The sequence below is a fragment of the Talaromyces atroroseus genome (genome assembly GCF_001907595.1).
Source record: "Talaromyces atroroseus strain IBT 11181 chromosome Unknown scaffold_0, whole genome shotgun sequence".
Lineage (NCBI taxonomy): Eukaryota > Fungi > Ascomycota > Eurotiomycetes > Eurotiales > Trichocomaceae > Talaromyces > Talaromyces atroroseus.
Window position 1 is genome coordinate 541,266 of NW_017971432.1, and position 15,511 is coordinate 556,776.

A 15,511-nucleotide genomic window follows, 5' to 3' on the forward strand; every position below is an offset into this window, starting at 1 on the left:
GTAACCACAATGGTCATCGAAAGGAATGACGCTGCTCCTTACATTGTGATGGGAAATGAGTTCTGGACGGTATTTAATCAACACCTCACTTTCAAAACTGGTCTAAGTCGTCTAAACCTCAGGTGACAGTACGAAAAAATTCAAATTGTCTGCTGGGCAAGAGATATTTGATGATAGAGTCGGGGCGTGGAAGGGAGGAGAGCTGACAGAACGGGACGTCGCGAGTGAGCTTGACGCCTAAGCTACGTTTGGAGCTGCGGCTGGCAAACAGAGCAAACCGGGACCTTGATTTAGGCGTTACTGTTTGTCCGGCGGCCGGCCTACAGCGGCGCCAAGACTTCCCGACACGGACCAAAAAAAAAAGTTGTATGCGGAATGGAATGTCTAGAAGAGAAAAAAAAAAAAAAAATAACCACGGCAAAACGGCATTTCCAGCATACATTGAGGTTATCTGTGTGGTATACTTCGGTTTGTTATTCCTCCGGAAGATTTACTTTTAATATTGGCCTCCGGACAAGGTTACCATGTCGTCCTTTTTCACAATTCCAGCGTCTCAGCGCAAGCGGAAGAGAGACGATCGAGTGGCTGCACCTGGATCAAAGAAGCGGGGAATTGCAGCAAATGGAGAGACTCGCGAAAACTCCTCACGACATAGACAAGACCGGGACGAATCCATATCAGGAAGCGATATTGAAGAAGACGAGGATGCCTCGGACTCAGGCCTCTCAGAAGATGCGACAACTTCGGACTCGGACGAAGGCGAAACAGCCGCGGAGCGGAGATTGAAACTGGCAGAGCGATATCTAGAAAATATCCGTGAAGAGGTAGTTGATGAGGCTGGGTTTGATGCTGCTGAGATAGATCGTGACTTGATCGCTGAGCGATTGAAAGAGGATGTGGTATGTTCTGCCTGCCATCTAACGCAGCGTTCTAGTGGCCAAAGATCTAACTTATCTTATACAGGATGAAGCCAAGGGTCGCATATTTCGGAAAATAGCTTCTCAGCTCGATTTCTCAGGCGCTTCACATTCTTTCTTCCGAGCAGATACCCATGCAACCACTGCCGTAGCCATACACCCTCCGTTTGCATACACCGTCTCCAAAGATCGAACACTTATTAAATGGGAATTGGTATCACCGAAATTGGCGAAAACTACTGCCCAAGCAAATGGTGATCAGAAACGGCCAGAGCACCCAGGGAGGAAAAAGCCGAAACGATTGAAGTTTGTGAAAGGTCTTCGAAAAGTTCGCGGGAGCCGAGAACTTCAAGGACATACTGGGAATATCTTAACTCTTGCCATATCACCATCTGGCAAATATATTGCAACAGGTGGGGAGGATAAAAAATTAATAATCTGGGACGCCGAAACACTTGCCCCCATGAAAACTTTTACTCAACACCGGGACGCTGTCAGTGGCCTGTCCTTCACACGACATATTTCTACGCATAGCTCAGGAGAACAATTATTTTCAGGGTCTTTTGATCGTACAATCAAAACATGGTCCCTCAGTGCCGGAGGCCATGCATACGTGGAGACTCTATTTGGACACCAAGACAACGTGGTCTCAGTTGCCTCGATGATGACAGACCAGTGCGTGAGCGTTGGTGCCCGGGACCGAACAGCACGTCTATGGAAAGTCATCGACGAAACCCAACTCGTGTTCCGCGGCGAATCCTCCAAGAAAGAAGAGTACCAAAACAACAACATTGACTGTGTAGCTGTTATACCACCAACTCACTTCGTGACCGGCTCTGATTCCGGCTCTCTCTCCCTATGGTCAATCCACAAGAAAAAGCCTCTTCATACTATCCAACTCGCGCATGGTTTCGACCCCATACCCCCCCCTGAAGTAGCATCGTCTGAGGTAGATGCTGAAACCGCCGCTCGCAATGCGCGATTTATGCGCCCTATGCCTCGATGGATTACAGCTTTGACCACCGTACCTGGTACTGATATCGTTCTCAGTGGGAGTTGGGATGGCTACATTCGCGCCTGGCGAGTATCAGACGATAAGAAGTTGCTCATTCCTCTCGGTCCCATAGGCCCAGTGAGGCAATCACAACCCAAACACACATTCTTTACGACAAATGGCGATGAATCCACCGAAGTTGCCCATCAGGAGAACAATGATACACCAAAAGGACAATCCGAAGAAGAACCGCTTCTCAAAGGCGTCGTGAACAGCATTGCAGTGTTTGAACGCCGTCCCGAAACAGCCAGAACCATCAAACCCAAAAAGTCATCCGGCAAAGAACAACAACAAGTAGAGACTGCTCGCGGGTTATGCATCGTCGCGGCACTTGGCAAGGAGCACCGACTGAGTCGAATGAAATGCTTCGCGAATAACTATTTCGCCGGTCCCAGTGCCCAGGGTCGTAATGGCGCTGTCGTTTTCGAGGTTCCGTTTTTTGATAATGTTGATCATGACCGGATAGAGGCTGAAGCGGCGTTGTCTGCATAAGAAGGTTTCTTTCTGTGCATGTTTTTGGAAATATATCGATAATTGTCAACGAGACGGCACGGCTTGGTATTGGTTTGTTGATTTGAAAGAAGACCAAGCAAGGTATCTACCTAGCGTTGTCTGTGGTGCCAAACACATTTTACATTCTACTTATTTTCATACCTGTATATAGCGGCATAGATGACTGGGTAAAATAAAAAAGTTTTTGTTTATTCCAAGCAAGAATTACCTAATATCTGTAAGCAACTAATAAAGCAAGACCTAATTAATAAAGATCCATTGACCTACTGGTCAGTAGGTAAGTAATCAAGTTAATTAGGTAGTCATAATGGATTTGTTCTCTCTCTAACCCAACAAAACAAAACGCCCCACGCCTCTAACTCGAATAGCTAACTCGAATAGCTAACGCGATGGTGGATAAGATGCAATCACATTCACTTGCAATTACGATAGGATAGTGTTCGGGGGAAAAAAGGTATCTTAAGGGACAAATATGCGGATGATGGGTAACAGGGTTGTGAGGTCGCAAAGGTAGAAGTGAAAAGAGATTTCTTGGTTAGTGATCGTAAGACCAAAAAGTGGAGAGAGGAGGAAGAAGGAGATGGTAAAAAAAAAGGTCAAGACAATTCTTATCAAGACCCTTTCACCCGAAAGAAAAATCAATAATATGATGGAATTCCCGGCTAATGCTAATGTGACATGATGTGAGTGTAGTAGTATCCATGATACCATCTTAATGATTCGTAGTGAGGTATCTTATAGGATTGATAAAGGTGGTGTATAAATACCTTTCATCCAAACGAATATCTCTATCACTGATGCATACTGAGTGTATACATAAAAATGGTGATACTGGTTGGCACGCGATGTTTTCCTGAGCACGGCTATGATGAGCAAATAAATAGATAGATGGTAGTACTATTTGGTTCTCAACGCCTGTTTGGCCTTGATCTCCTTGCTGCCGCCGAAATTGGCATTTCATCTTCCGAGTCATCATCAACATTAATAGCGTTGCTTGCTGAGGTCCCGGCGGCAGAGTTACGTTGAAGACCGAATGAGGGTTGGGGGTGCCTTCCCCTGCCTATGGGTCGATTATGGTTATTTTGAAAAAGCGAAGACTGGCCCGTTCTTCGGATGGGCGCCGATCGAATTGGTTGATCGTCCTCATCCTCATCATCATCGTCATCGCCGTCGTCATCCTCGGCTGATTCGCTTTCTAGGCTCTCATGTATACTGGATGTATCTGTTCCGATATCATATCCCATATAATCGTGATCGCCAACAACAGTAGAATGATCGGTATGCGATCCCTCTTCACTATCGTCAATACCTGGCTCATCGTCATCGATGAAAGAGTCCATGTCCTCGTCTTCGTCTTCTTCTGATTCACTCTCACTGGTGTGGGTTATAGAAGAATTCGGTTCACCGTCAAAATTATAAGGAGGCCTCCTATGCACCGGAGGCCCCAGAAATGGATGATAAGGATGTGTGTGGTGATGGTGGTGTTGGTGAGGAGCGAATTGTTGAGCAGCATTAAGGATTTCTCGGAAACTGAAAGGCATCGCATGCGGATATTCATCTACCCATGCGCCGTCATAATCTGCAAACGCATCAGCATCGGCATCTCCCATTTCCTCCTCGTCATTCTCGTCGTCGTCGTCGTCGTTATCATCATCATCATCATCATTTTCATCCTCGTCCGTCATATCCGACAAGTCATCAGAGTAGTCGCTCATCGAACTCATGGTGCCATCTTCAACGTGATATCCACAGTTCATGCAGGAATCCTCTTCTAACTCCCAGGCACAATTCGGACACCTTGCTACCCCGTCTTCTGTATCAAAAATAGGACCTGCAGGGTGAGGCTTTGGTTTGAAAAATCCCTGAAACAGGCCGCCCGTATTAGGGTCTTCGTTTGACTTGTCTGCTTCGAGCTTTTCTGCTTCTTCGCGTTGATTCTTTGAATGTTCTGCGGTCGTTTCGTCCTTTTCCAGAAGCTCCGCGTGACTAGTAAATAGTTGAACGATAGTCCTGACCTGTGTCGAGTAAGACATGAACTTATATCTGTTTAGGTCTGAAAGGAGCTTACCAAGTAGGCTGGCGCTGGTTGAATTTTTACCTGAGCTCTGCAATCTGGACAAGTCTTGTGCGATCTCCCGCTCGTAAACCATGATGTGAGACACTTTTTAATCGTATCAGTAAGTGTTGTACGTTGCGAAAGCTGTCGAACGGAACAAAACAACTCACCCCATAGCAGAAAGTATGTCCACATGCCAAAGTGTATGGCTCGTAAAGCGGACGAACACAGATACCGCATTGTAAAAGCGCACGAATATCCTCGACATGTCCTTGGAGCGTTTGCAAAAGCTACTGGATAGTTAGCAGAATTCGACCAAAACAAATAGGGGGGGAAGAATAAAAACGTACCCCTGACGCATCCGCCACTACAGAACTCTCTCGCGCACTAGCCGATACAGAACCCATTTTGACTTTCTTCTGTTCGAGGACGGCCATAATATGGTAGGGGGGTCGATAGTGAAGATCTTCGAAACGTTCTCTGCGGGCAAATGGGCAGGTTAATCAACCCTGGCTAGTAATATATTGCGGCGAATATCCGTTGGACTGGCTAAAAAACTGTGGCTGCGACACACAATACCGATTCTACCTTGCTGAACCGTGCACAAAGGGTCCTCAGGACAACCAAGGGAAAAAAATATAATGAAGAAGGCAGCGGAAAGAGAGACCGATTCAACTCATGGTCGTTTTAAGTATGCGGCTCTCAGCTGACGTTCAAGGGCTTGCTTGCGTCGAAGTTGCAGCGACAAACTCGACAGAGACTGGCGTGGACGTGCACAAGTTGAGGATGAGGTCCGATGAAAAGGCGTGAGTTGATCAACGACCAACGCTTCTGTGTTGACTCGTGCTCGTCGACAGCTCCGCAGATTATAACTTTACCGCCCGATCTTGCCTAACCTAAACGCCCCGAGCAGAGTCACGTGAGGTCAGCCCTTGCGTGCCAATCACGTGAATCCCAAACACTCAGTAATGTGTCACTGGGCTGTCAGTTTAGCTCCAGCGTCTACTATATAGTAAATGCATTGAGAAACACCGCTCGTAGACCGGCGGCAAAAGCTCCGTGACATTGCTGAATGCTCATAACAATACGAGATATGTGCCGGTTGCACAAACTATAGTGTACATTAATGCGATGTTCAATGCTCCATGATTGGCCCAATGAAACAACGAACTTGTCCGGCACCAAGCAATTCTATTGGACACTGGAGACGTCGCTCCGATTGGTCAACGAAGCAATGCCAGCTTGCCAGCGCTTATCAGTTGCAGTTTTGAGCCCTGTGTCCGTGCATATAATGCTTCTGCCAGGTAAATGAGCTACTCCCCTACTCGCTCTATGCATATCAATCCGTTTACACTATAAGTCCTGCTTGTGGGTGATGTATTTGAAAAACTTTCCTATTTTGAGATGCGCAATTTAATATTACGTGTGCCTGTATTAGATTTCTATCATTGTTTTATATCTAAGAGCATCTTCCTATATCACAAGACCTATGCCCCATCTCCAACTTCGGCTAGGACATGATATTTGTAAAGTCGCGATATACCAAAAATTAGTGGAAGGGGAAATTATGTACAAAACGGAATAGCCTCATGAAATACATATTCGCACCGTCAGGGCAAATCTTTGAATCTCCATGGCCATGATGATATTTTCACAGATTTGTCTTCGCGGAATGACAAGACTCATTCCTTAGGAGCAAAGACTACTTGTTCACAAAACCGCTGTCATTTTCAAACCAGTCTTGAAGTCTTTCAGGTCGGGCTTTATCTTTTTCAGAGCTGGAATATCTGCTTTGTACCCTGAATCGTAGAACCACTGAAACATATAACCCAAATCTTTCATCATCCACATCAAGATCCGGCCCACGAAGTCGAATGTCAAAGGGACATCTCGTCCACATTTAGCATGGAAGATCATGGCCATTTCACTATATGAGAGCTCGTCGCCTGCCAGCGAGATACATTTGTTTTGGTATTGGTTTGGGTGCAGGAAGGCCTGTGCACCGAAAAAGCCAATATCGCTCACTGAAATGAGCTGTAACGGCTTCTATTTGACAGAAATTTTCCAGCAAGTCGCGAAGACTTTACCAAAGAAATTCGGAGTAAAGTTCTCGAGGAATGCAGTAGGCCGCAAAATTGTCCAAGCCATATCAGTGCCTTTGGCCTTTTTGACGAGGTGGTGCTCGATATAATGTTTGCTGGAAAAGTGAGGAATAGGGGTCGGATTGTCAAATGAGGCCTCGCCGCCCCGGTCCACAGACGTGTAGACGAAACACTTGACATTTTTTTGGAGAGCTGCATCAATCAGCCCCTTGCCTTGTCGCTCTTCAGAATCGTGCTTCAAGCCACTCGGGACTGGCACCTATTTCTCGGATTAGTTGCAGCCATTGTGTAAGTTGAGTGGTCATAGTTACCTGTACGCTAAACACACCCCAAATAGGCTGAGATATGACTTTTTCTGCATTGGTAAAGATCTCATCAGGCTGGTCTAGGTCACCTTCAATGAGTTGGATGCTCGCAGACTTTTGCTTGAGCTTCTGTGCTCTACTGGACGAGGTATCACGAGTGACTGCGAGGATTTCGAAATCGGCATCTTCACGAATGAGCGCGTCAATCACGCCTCCTCCCTGTTTGCCGGTGGCTCCTGTAATAAGAAGGTACTTTGGCATCTTGTATGTTCGTGACTTATGCGAAAAGAGCGCACGTTAGCACACAAAGTTATATACATCAGTGCAGATATAAAGATTGGTAATCGATGCCGTCATTTGAGGATACCGGGATTGATCTCAACTCCGAGGCTTCGCGACGGCAAATTTTGTCATCAACGCCTCCAAAATGTCTCCAATGAGAAGCAAAATTAGTCATTTTATTCGAATTCGTCCGCACTATCTCAATAGATTCACATCTCATGTACTTCGTATATATTTTTTCGTCGTGTTTTCTTTTTATTCTTCTCCAAATGTTTCTCCTTTTATTCAGAAGTGGGTCCTCGACAGTATAAGTGAGTCTATCCGCCGGCATGAAGTTTCTCACCGCCTTTAGGGCTAGGGGATACCCTAATTGGTAATAGCAAGATGAGATGGACATACTCTAACTCAACTATATATTCAATATACTATGTATCTAAAGCTAGTTAGATCCAAAGAGCTTCTTACTGATCTTCTATCCTTAAGGGGCTGTAAAGTGGAACAACTACTATGCCTAAAAAAAAAGACAACTTGGAAATCGTTCCCGATCGAGTCTAGTCCAAGGAGCATGACGAGTCTATTTAAAGCAGGCCGAAAGCAGTTCTTGATCGCTCGCATGTAATTGTTACCGAATCCGAGAAAAATCTTAATGATGTCGTCTCCTCTTGTTGTTATAGCAGGTGTCGGCCGAGGCACGGGCACAGCCATTGCATTGAAATTTGCGTCCAAGTACCCTGTTGTGTGTCTTGCACGTAATGCTGACAATTATAACGAGACAGTCGGGAAAGTTAATGCTTCTGGGGGCAAGGCGATAGGTATTAGGACAGATCTGGCCAGCGCCGACAGTGTCAAAGGTGCTTTCAATCAGATTGAGAAGGAATTCGGAGTGGGATATGGCCTGGCAGTCAGTTTCCTTTTTTTTTTTTTTATACTCCCTGAGTCATCGAGTGCAGCGATTTAATTATTTTATAGGCCGCGGTCTTCAACGCCAGTACGAGGCCAGTTCGTAAGCCATTTCTAGAGCTGACAGAAGCTGAATACGTGGGCGGCTACGAGGTCCTGGGCCGTGGTGCATTCCTCTTCTCCCAATTCACCCTTCCACGCCTACTGAAATCCGTTGCTCAATCATCATCATCATCATCATCATCATCATCATCATCATATCCGCCAACTCTTATCTTTACTGGTGCCACTGCATCTGTCAAAAGCTCTGCCCAATTTGCATCCTTTTCCAACGGAAAATGGGCTCTTCGATCTCTATCTCAGAGCCTTGCAAAAGAGTTTGGGCCAAAGGGGGTTCATGTTTCTCACGCCATCATCGACGGTGTTATCGGAATACCTTCTACCCTGGATTCGATGAAAGAGGCTGACCCTGCCACCATGATTGCACCGGAAGCTGTAAGTTAATTAAATAAATCCTACACAATGTGACCATCCTACTGACCCATATCAAGATCGCCAGCGCCTATTGGTATCTACACACTCAACCAAGGTCGGCTTTCTCGTGGGAGATTGACATCCGACCTTTTTGTGAGAGCTGGTAATGCCAATAATGTAGGTTCTAGTACATATGAGAGACGATGGGAGCGGAGCTTTAATTGCGTTGTTTTTCTGCAAAAGAAAGCTGGGGTATCATCTTGGACCAATTTCCTGTTCTAACAGAATAAATATATTGAGAGTCGCCTAAATTCGATCTAGCTATTATTGGCATGTAAAATAATATCCAGCTAATAACAATTTGAATTCTGCAAAATTTTAATGACCATTAAAAACACAAACAAATGTAAATTAGTGACATATTCAAGACTGTGAAATCTACCAAGCTATACTGTCTTTAGTAGATGCCCGGGATCAGAGAGTATCGAACACGAGATTTGATCTGCCGATACGTATCACCGTACTGTTGGCGCATTTTCGTCAGTAGTTACAAATTATATCAGACATCTTGACCGGCAAGAATCACTCGTTGAGACATGTACTCGTCCATAACCGGCACTCCACGGGCGGCAAAATCATAAAAGAAGAACCTGAAGGTCGTTATGCCCCAGACGAGACCGCCGCCAGTCAGGGCATATGCAGCTTGCCAGACAGTGTAGACACCGTAATTGATATTGGTGGTGAGTGAGAAAAGCCCCCCGCCGAACGGCTTTCCTTTATTATTGGGATCCTGCTTAAACGCCTTGCTTTGGAACTCTGACAACGTCTCAACCAATATACCAACGGTGCAGGCAGCCATTCCGACGGCAACCAGAGGAGCAGTCAAAGTATGGAGTGAGCTTGTTGAATCAAGGCCCGATGCAACGGGGGAGCTCACCATTCAGAGAGACAGGACGGTGTTGACCGTGTTGAAAATGGTATTAAAGGCGGCGGTTGTAGTACCAGAAGCGATAACCATTGCCTGCTCAGAGACGAATATGATGTGAATGATTTGCTTGAGACTACTCCCCAATGACAAAAGAACAACCAGCCCATAGTAGGGCTGTAGGTGGGCGAGAGTCAGAGGACTGAGGACCAGCGAAGAATGCAGAGCATAGCCGCAGAGATTTTCAATCAAACGAATGCCACAACTTCAATAGAGCAAGCTGTATTGCCAGAGCACATTTGCAGCACGGAGACCCACGAAGACAGATTTTCCGGCGGGGATGCTTCGTTGACCCGCGAGACGTTGTCGCGTAGCTTTCCGGCTGGCATGGCGAAAGATTTTTCAGTCTCAACTGGAGATCAATTGTTTCTTCTATAGGCCCCCAATCTGAAAAAAGACACCGTGATGGATGGTGGCAAAGCCAAGAGTAGTGATTTTGCATAGTTTTAATTGTATCAGTTGGTTCATTTATTCCTGACAAATCTCGCCTTCATTCGGTATCAATATCAAGGCCGAGAATAAGGTTCTGACACAAGGCTAGGAATTGGAGCTCCGGTGGCACTTTAACACGTCATGTTAGTGTAGAAGTAAGGTTACTTACGCTCTTGCTAGCGGACATACTGCAAGTCATTTATCCCACCTTTATCTATTTAGTAACTACTATCTAGTGTCAGTCATGCCCCGGCTTGTGACTGTCTTCGGAGCTACCGGACAACAAGGTGGTTCTGTGATCCATGCTATTCTGCAGGATGAAACCCTATCCAAGGAATTCAAGACTCGAGGAGTCAGTCGCGATACGTCAAAGCCACCGGCCCAGACTCTCATAAGACAAGGCGTGGAGCTGGTCTCGGTAAGACTGTAGGGAACCAGTCGATGATACAAAGTAATACTAACAGCATTCGAGGCCGATCTGAACTCGAAGGAGTCGTTGACAAAGGTCATTGCAGGAAGTGATTCTGTATTCCTCGTGACCACTCCAGCGTGGGGTATCGAGGGCTCAGATGCAGAGCTGGTGCATGGGAAGAATGTTGCCGATGTTGTAAAGGAGACTGGCGTACAGCATTTCATTTTCTCCTCCTTGCTCAATATCACCAAGGAATTCGGTGGCCGGCTCAAGCATGTCCCATACTTCGACCAGAAGGCGCAGGTCGAGCAGTATATCCGGTCGCTCGGTGTGCTGCTACCTTTGTCTTGCCTGGTTATTTCATGAGTAACTACACTCAATTTGGGATGCTGCGTAAGGGTGACGACGGCGTCTACACCTTGACCTGCCCTGTGAGCAAGGACACCCGATTCCCACTCATCGACATCACGAATGATTTAGGTACGTGATATGCAAGAAGAATGTGAAGCAAGTCTAATGGAGTTGCTAGGTAAATTCGTCGCAGCTATCTTGAAGAATCGTTCAGAGGCTCTCGGCGCCCAAGTGTTGGCTGCGACAGACTACTACACGCCAACACGCCTTCTGGCCGAGCTTGAGGAGGTCACTAGAAAGAAGACTCGGTTTGTGCAGGTGGACTCGGAAACATACAAGAGCTTCAAGCCTGGACCGATAGGTGAAGAAATGCTTGAGAATCACCTCTTCATCGAGAGCCCTGGCTACTATGCGGGCCGAAGCCTGAATGAAAGCCATGATCTGCTGAAAAAAGCTGGTTACCAAACAACATCCTGGAAAGCATACTTGGAGCAGAACAAGTCCTCACTGTGAGGGTGTTTAACTAATGAACTACGTAGTTAGCGCTTTGCAGAATTCGTCGGCAGTTGGAAGTATTAATCCGATGACTTTCGAGCTGGTATTGAAAACAGTTTAGAATTTAAAACAATTTCTTCCAAACTTCCAACCTCGAAAGACCTATTTCCTAGTAGCAATTTCTAGTTGAAATGAGAGCATACAAGCTCCTGCTGTAAATAGAGATTCGTGCTTCTTCAAAAAGGGTGCTCAGTTTAGTAGAGACTCTGGAGAGGTAAGAAACGGATGGGCCTGCAGGAAGTTACATGGGGGTTTTGACATACTTGGCGATGGTTAACTAGCTATTATCAGCGAGTTGTGATGGATACATACATAATAATACATAATAGTGAATATAAATGTTCATTGTGCATAGCAATACGCTAGTAATCCCTGCCACAGCCATGCAGGTAGAATTGGGTGTCGATGCAGTACCCATGCAAAAAATTGCCTATTATGGAAACGTAATAACTTACGACTTTACAGCCTTCAATACGGTAACAATACACATTCTTTGTGTTTCGTGGATATTTTTTTTCTCCGTTCATTTCTTTTGTCTTTTGTAAACCTTCACTCACCATTCCAAGTTACTCACTTTGTGAAAAAAAGGTAAATGGGCTGGATCGGATTGGGATTTTTGGCTTTGAGCACGCATCATCATGCGATATTACTGACAAGTCGAGCTCTCTCAGTTCACAGACGCATTTTTTTATTTTAAAAAATACACAATTATTCAGAATTTCCTACATTCAATCTTGGTCGCTTGCAAATCGAAAAAAGAAAAAAAGAAACACAATTCTGCCATTTTACCCAAGCGTCTGACGCTTGTCAAATTGGCACGCCCTTGCATCAATGTTTATTAAAGAGAAATAAAAGAAAACTGCCATGTCCGAAACATCGCTGGAATAAAATAAGCACGAGATGCGCAGTCGGCCCAGAGCAACATCAGCCCAAGCGACAGCCCGTATGCACACAAGAGAGAAGGAGGAAAAAACAATTCTCCGAAATGAACGCGTTGCAGCAAAATCCAATGCGACTATCCAAAATCATAGTATATCGTGGAAGAGAGAAAGAAAGAAAATATAAAAAAAGGAAATTCGTCAACTTGTCATCGATCATGCAGCAGCGGCCTCCACGTAAATGCCCCTCTTTTTGAAGTTCTCTCGAGTCTCATCAGAAACGAGATGGTCATCGCCAATGTATCCCTTCTGCACGTATTGGTCGCTAACCATCTGTTGGTCCATTGTCTCGAAGAACTGAATCTGTTCCCGGATAAAGGCTTTTGTCCCCTCCGTATCAAACGGCCGGTTTGCCCGCTTGAGGTCGCGCATCTTCCGTTCCATGTCGCGCAGGCGATCTTGCAGGATTTCGAAGCGATATTCGGCGTATTGATGGTACAGCTCTTTGAGGTCTGAAATGGGTCGCACGGTGGTGAGCACCGTCTCGTCCTTGACGGCAGATGAGCGTGGACGGAAGGATGTCACTGAGGTGATGCGCTCGGCTGCGCCCAACGCACGAAGGGCTTGATGCTCAATGTACCGGCCCTGGAGAATGACAGCAGATCCCTATGAGGTGGTTAGCATGTCCATCGAGTACATGTGTCAGTGATGAAAGGAATGGTCATCTTACTATCTGGGGTCCGCGCACTTTGACAGTGGCGCCATTGCCTTTACGCAACATCGTCTCGCCGCCAACCATGTCGGTGCAGTCAGAGAGCATGGTCACACAAACAAAAGGGTAACTGTCAGTGTGCCAGCCCACTACCGGGTGATCGTCTTCCAAGGGACATCCGGCAACGCCCTCATCAGCGTTGCGGTGTGCTATTTCGAGCTCTTTCGACTTCTCTTCTTCGCTCTGCACGGCAATGTTGATGTGGGCAATCTCCCAGTCCATTACAGGAACCAAATCAATACCTGCAACCTTAGAGATGATCTCCAGCACCTCTGGGCTTCTCCATGCATCGTATATGAACGGTGCACATCTAAAAAGAAACATTAATAAGTACAGTGCAAATATGAAAGGCTGCCCGCATAACTTACTCTGGAGCATAGCCACGCAGTTGGCAATGGGACAGATTGCTGGAGTATTGGTACTTGTCCCAGACTTCTTCACTGAAAATCTCTGCTCGCATTTGCTTGATTGCGTCCTCACTGAAGAGAGGGAAGGGCTCCGAAACACCCACGGGAGAAATTCCTTTGCCCTCAGGATAATCAAGCTCTTGCATTGTCCACACTTTCGAAGGCGGAGTGAACTTGATATGCTTGGCTGGGTCGAAAGCTACCCGCTCAGAGGGAGGCAGGCTCTCCCTAACAGGGATGATGGGCTTATTTTTGTTAGTTGGTGATGGCAACGGGGCTTCTTCAACCACGTTCGGCTCCTGCTCAGAAGGGGCATCTTGAATGGCTTCTGAATGTATTCCTTGTGCAGCTTCTTGAGGCTCTTGAGGGATCTCTAGAACGGCTTCGACAGGAGACTCCTGTTTGATCTCTTGGAATTTTTCCTCAGGAATTTCCTGACCCATTTCACCTTGAGGAGTCTCGATAACAGTCTCGGTAGGAGTTTCTGTTTCGGACTTTTCTTGGGGGCCTTCCTGGGTCATTTCAGAGGTGACTTCTTGAGAAACATCTTGTGGGCTCTCTAGAACATCCGTTATAGGAGTCTCTGTTTTGGACTGTTCTTGAGGAACTTCATGAGTCACTTCTGAGATGACTTCTTGCGGGGCTTTCTGGGAATTCTCTTGAGGGGCGCAATATTCATTCATTAAAGGAGTTGCCGGAAGCAGAGGAGCGCTTATGATGTTTGGGGCAGCCATGGTGCTGGCAAGATGTCAGTTCATATCTAATACAGACGAGATATATGGTTGGAAATGACGAAACAAAGAAGAAGGTAGGAGAAGAAGAAAGGAGGAATCCGGCACTCACAGGGAAACAGATCTCCGGTTAGCCCGCAATGTTGATAACAAAGACTGATTAACACGATAGCAAATAGCTATCAGATTTCACTATCGATTGTTCTCAACCAAGAAATGTGCTCATGAAAGGAGTGGCAGTATCCGGGGGTGACTAGAAGAATGTGCGGTTTTTATACTGGTCCATCAGATGCCATCCTTACCAGACGACCTGGGCATGACTTCTCCCTCTTTTTCTGCAACCTATCGTGGAACAGTCTACGAGCATAATAATCACTGCACTGTTGGCTGGCGTTGATCCAGACCTCGACCCGCCATCCTACATTACACTATACCGTGTTGGTTACGACGACCCGGTGGCGTCCAAAAACAAAATTTTGACGTGCACAAGGACACTCTCGGTTCACATGCGTGTTCCTTGTCCCAAGTTCGAGCCTGCAAATGCCAGCCGTGATTGTTATGTCAAGGTCGCCGGGAGAGCTCATGGCCGTGATCCGGGTTGTTTTCATTCGATGCCTATGACACATCGAAAACATCAAAGTATAGCGGAACTATGTGGCAAATCCACTTTCTGGCTTACGCCCTTGTCACTATGGAAATTGTTCCTGTGTTTGGTTTGGCACCGGCCGCCTTGATGCCAAAGTTTGTCTGGTCTAGCGGTGGAGACAGATTGAATGACTGAATCAGAACGATACTACGCACGTATCATTATGATATATAGCCTATGATCTATAGCTATCAGTTGGGAAGTACGGTCCAATCGGCTCCGTGAGGGTTCTTTCGTTATCGGAGTCGATGACAACCCAGTATAGCAGAGGAGGAAGGGAACTTACCTTGGTAACTAACTAGTGCAGAGAAGGACGACAAATCACGATCCTCTGATAGGAGATTGGATCGACATCCTGCTAAAAAGAAGAAAAGCGCACTGAGCCAGATCCACGCGAGGTGTGGAGGGGCAGAGCAAGCAACGGTTACGCCTAGTGGGTTTTGGGATGGACTTTTTGACTCGTTTTGGGATATGGGATCTGGATCGTCAAAGCGGGCGTTAGCGGACCATTATCAGCACCGCTAAGTACAACGTACTCGCTAACTAACTAGCCAACTTTATTATCAACTTTTCTAGTGCCTAAAAAATTCAAGTATTAGGCAGTACGACTACTCACTGCTATCATCCGTTATCGGCTTTTCCCCGTTGGCTCCTATCAACAACGTATCTCTTTATATTTCTGCTTGCTTGCAACGATGGGCTTTCTGAAGGCGACAGTACAAATCTTCACATTTGACTC

At 46.2% G+C, this 15,511-nt stretch overlaps 6 protein-coding genes across 6 annotated transcripts, besides 4 other annotated features; 3 read left to right on the forward strand and 3 right to left on the reverse strand.

The window, feature by feature from the left end:
- Nucleotides 1-524: 524 nt before the first annotated feature.
- Nucleotides 525-2,463, forward strand: UA08_00190 (hypothetical protein; the record flags this gene model as incomplete). The annotated part of the gene is made up of 2 exons (XM_020259969.1): nt 525-899; nt 964-2,463. The coding sequence occupies 2 exons, from the start codon at nt 525-527 to the stop codon at nt 2,461-2,463; spliced, it is 1,875 nt and encodes a 624-aa protein (XP_020124563.1).
- A 929-nt stretch (nt 2,464-3,392) lies between these two features.
- On the reverse strand, nt 3,393-4,947 carry UA08_00191 (hypothetical protein; the record flags this gene model as incomplete). Its single annotated transcript, XM_020259970.1, has 4 exons — nt 3,393-4,499; nt 4,553-4,645; nt 4,711-4,830; nt 4,891-4,947. 4 exons carry the CDS (start codon nt 4,945-4,947, stop codon nt 3,393-3,395), a joined length of 1,377 nt encoding a protein of 458 aa, XP_020124562.1.
- Nucleotides 3,622-3,666: a repeat region (Identified by RepeatMasker using a combination of RepBase library and repeat library created with RepeatScout).
- Nucleotides 4,057-4,169: a repeat region (Identified by RepeatMasker using a combination of RepBase library and repeat library created with RepeatScout).
- Nucleotides 4,077-4,201: a repeat region (Identified by RepeatMasker using a combination of RepBase library and repeat library created with RepeatScout).
- Nucleotides 4,948-6,250: 1,303 nt separating the features above from the next.
- On the reverse strand, nt 6,251-7,208 carry UA08_00192 (hypothetical protein; the record flags this gene model as incomplete). Its single annotated transcript, XM_020259971.1, has 3 exons — nt 6,251-6,564; nt 6,628-6,901; nt 6,954-7,208. The coding sequence occupies 3 exons, from the start codon at nt 7,206-7,208 to the stop codon at nt 6,251-6,253; spliced, it is 843 nt and encodes a 280-aa protein (XP_020124561.1).
- Nucleotides 7,209-7,878: 670 nt separating this feature from the next.
- UA08_00193 (hypothetical protein) lies at nt 7,879-8,770 on the forward strand (the record flags this gene model as incomplete). The annotated part of the gene is made up of 3 exons (XM_020259972.1): nt 7,879-8,130; nt 8,199-8,624; nt 8,681-8,770. 3 exons carry the CDS (start codon nt 7,879-7,881, stop codon nt 8,768-8,770), a joined length of 768 nt encoding a protein of 255 aa, XP_020124560.1.
- Nucleotides 8,351-8,388: a repeat region (Identified by RepeatMasker using a combination of RepBase library and repeat library created with RepeatScout).
- A 1,494-nt stretch (nt 8,771-10,264) lies between the features above and the next one.
- On the forward strand, nt 10,265-11,670 carry UA08_00194 (hypothetical protein; the record flags this gene model as incomplete). Its single annotated transcript, XM_020259973.1, has 6 exons — nt 10,265-10,438; nt 10,493-10,743; nt 10,800-10,912; nt 10,962-11,292; nt 11,501-11,552; nt 11,668-11,670. 6 exons carry the CDS (start codon nt 10,265-10,267, stop codon nt 11,668-11,670), a joined length of 924 nt encoding a protein of 307 aa, XP_020124567.1.
- Nucleotides 11,671-12,432: 762 nt separating this feature from the next.
- On the reverse strand, nt 12,433-14,129 carry UA08_00195 (hypothetical protein; the record flags this gene model as incomplete). The annotated part of the gene is made up of 3 exons (XM_020259974.1): nt 12,433-12,882; nt 12,947-13,298; nt 13,357-14,129. The coding sequence occupies 3 exons, from the start codon at nt 14,127-14,129 to the stop codon at nt 12,433-12,435; spliced, it is 1,575 nt and encodes a 524-aa protein (XP_020124566.1).
- Between the last annotated feature and the right edge of the window lie 1,382 nt (nt 14,130-15,511).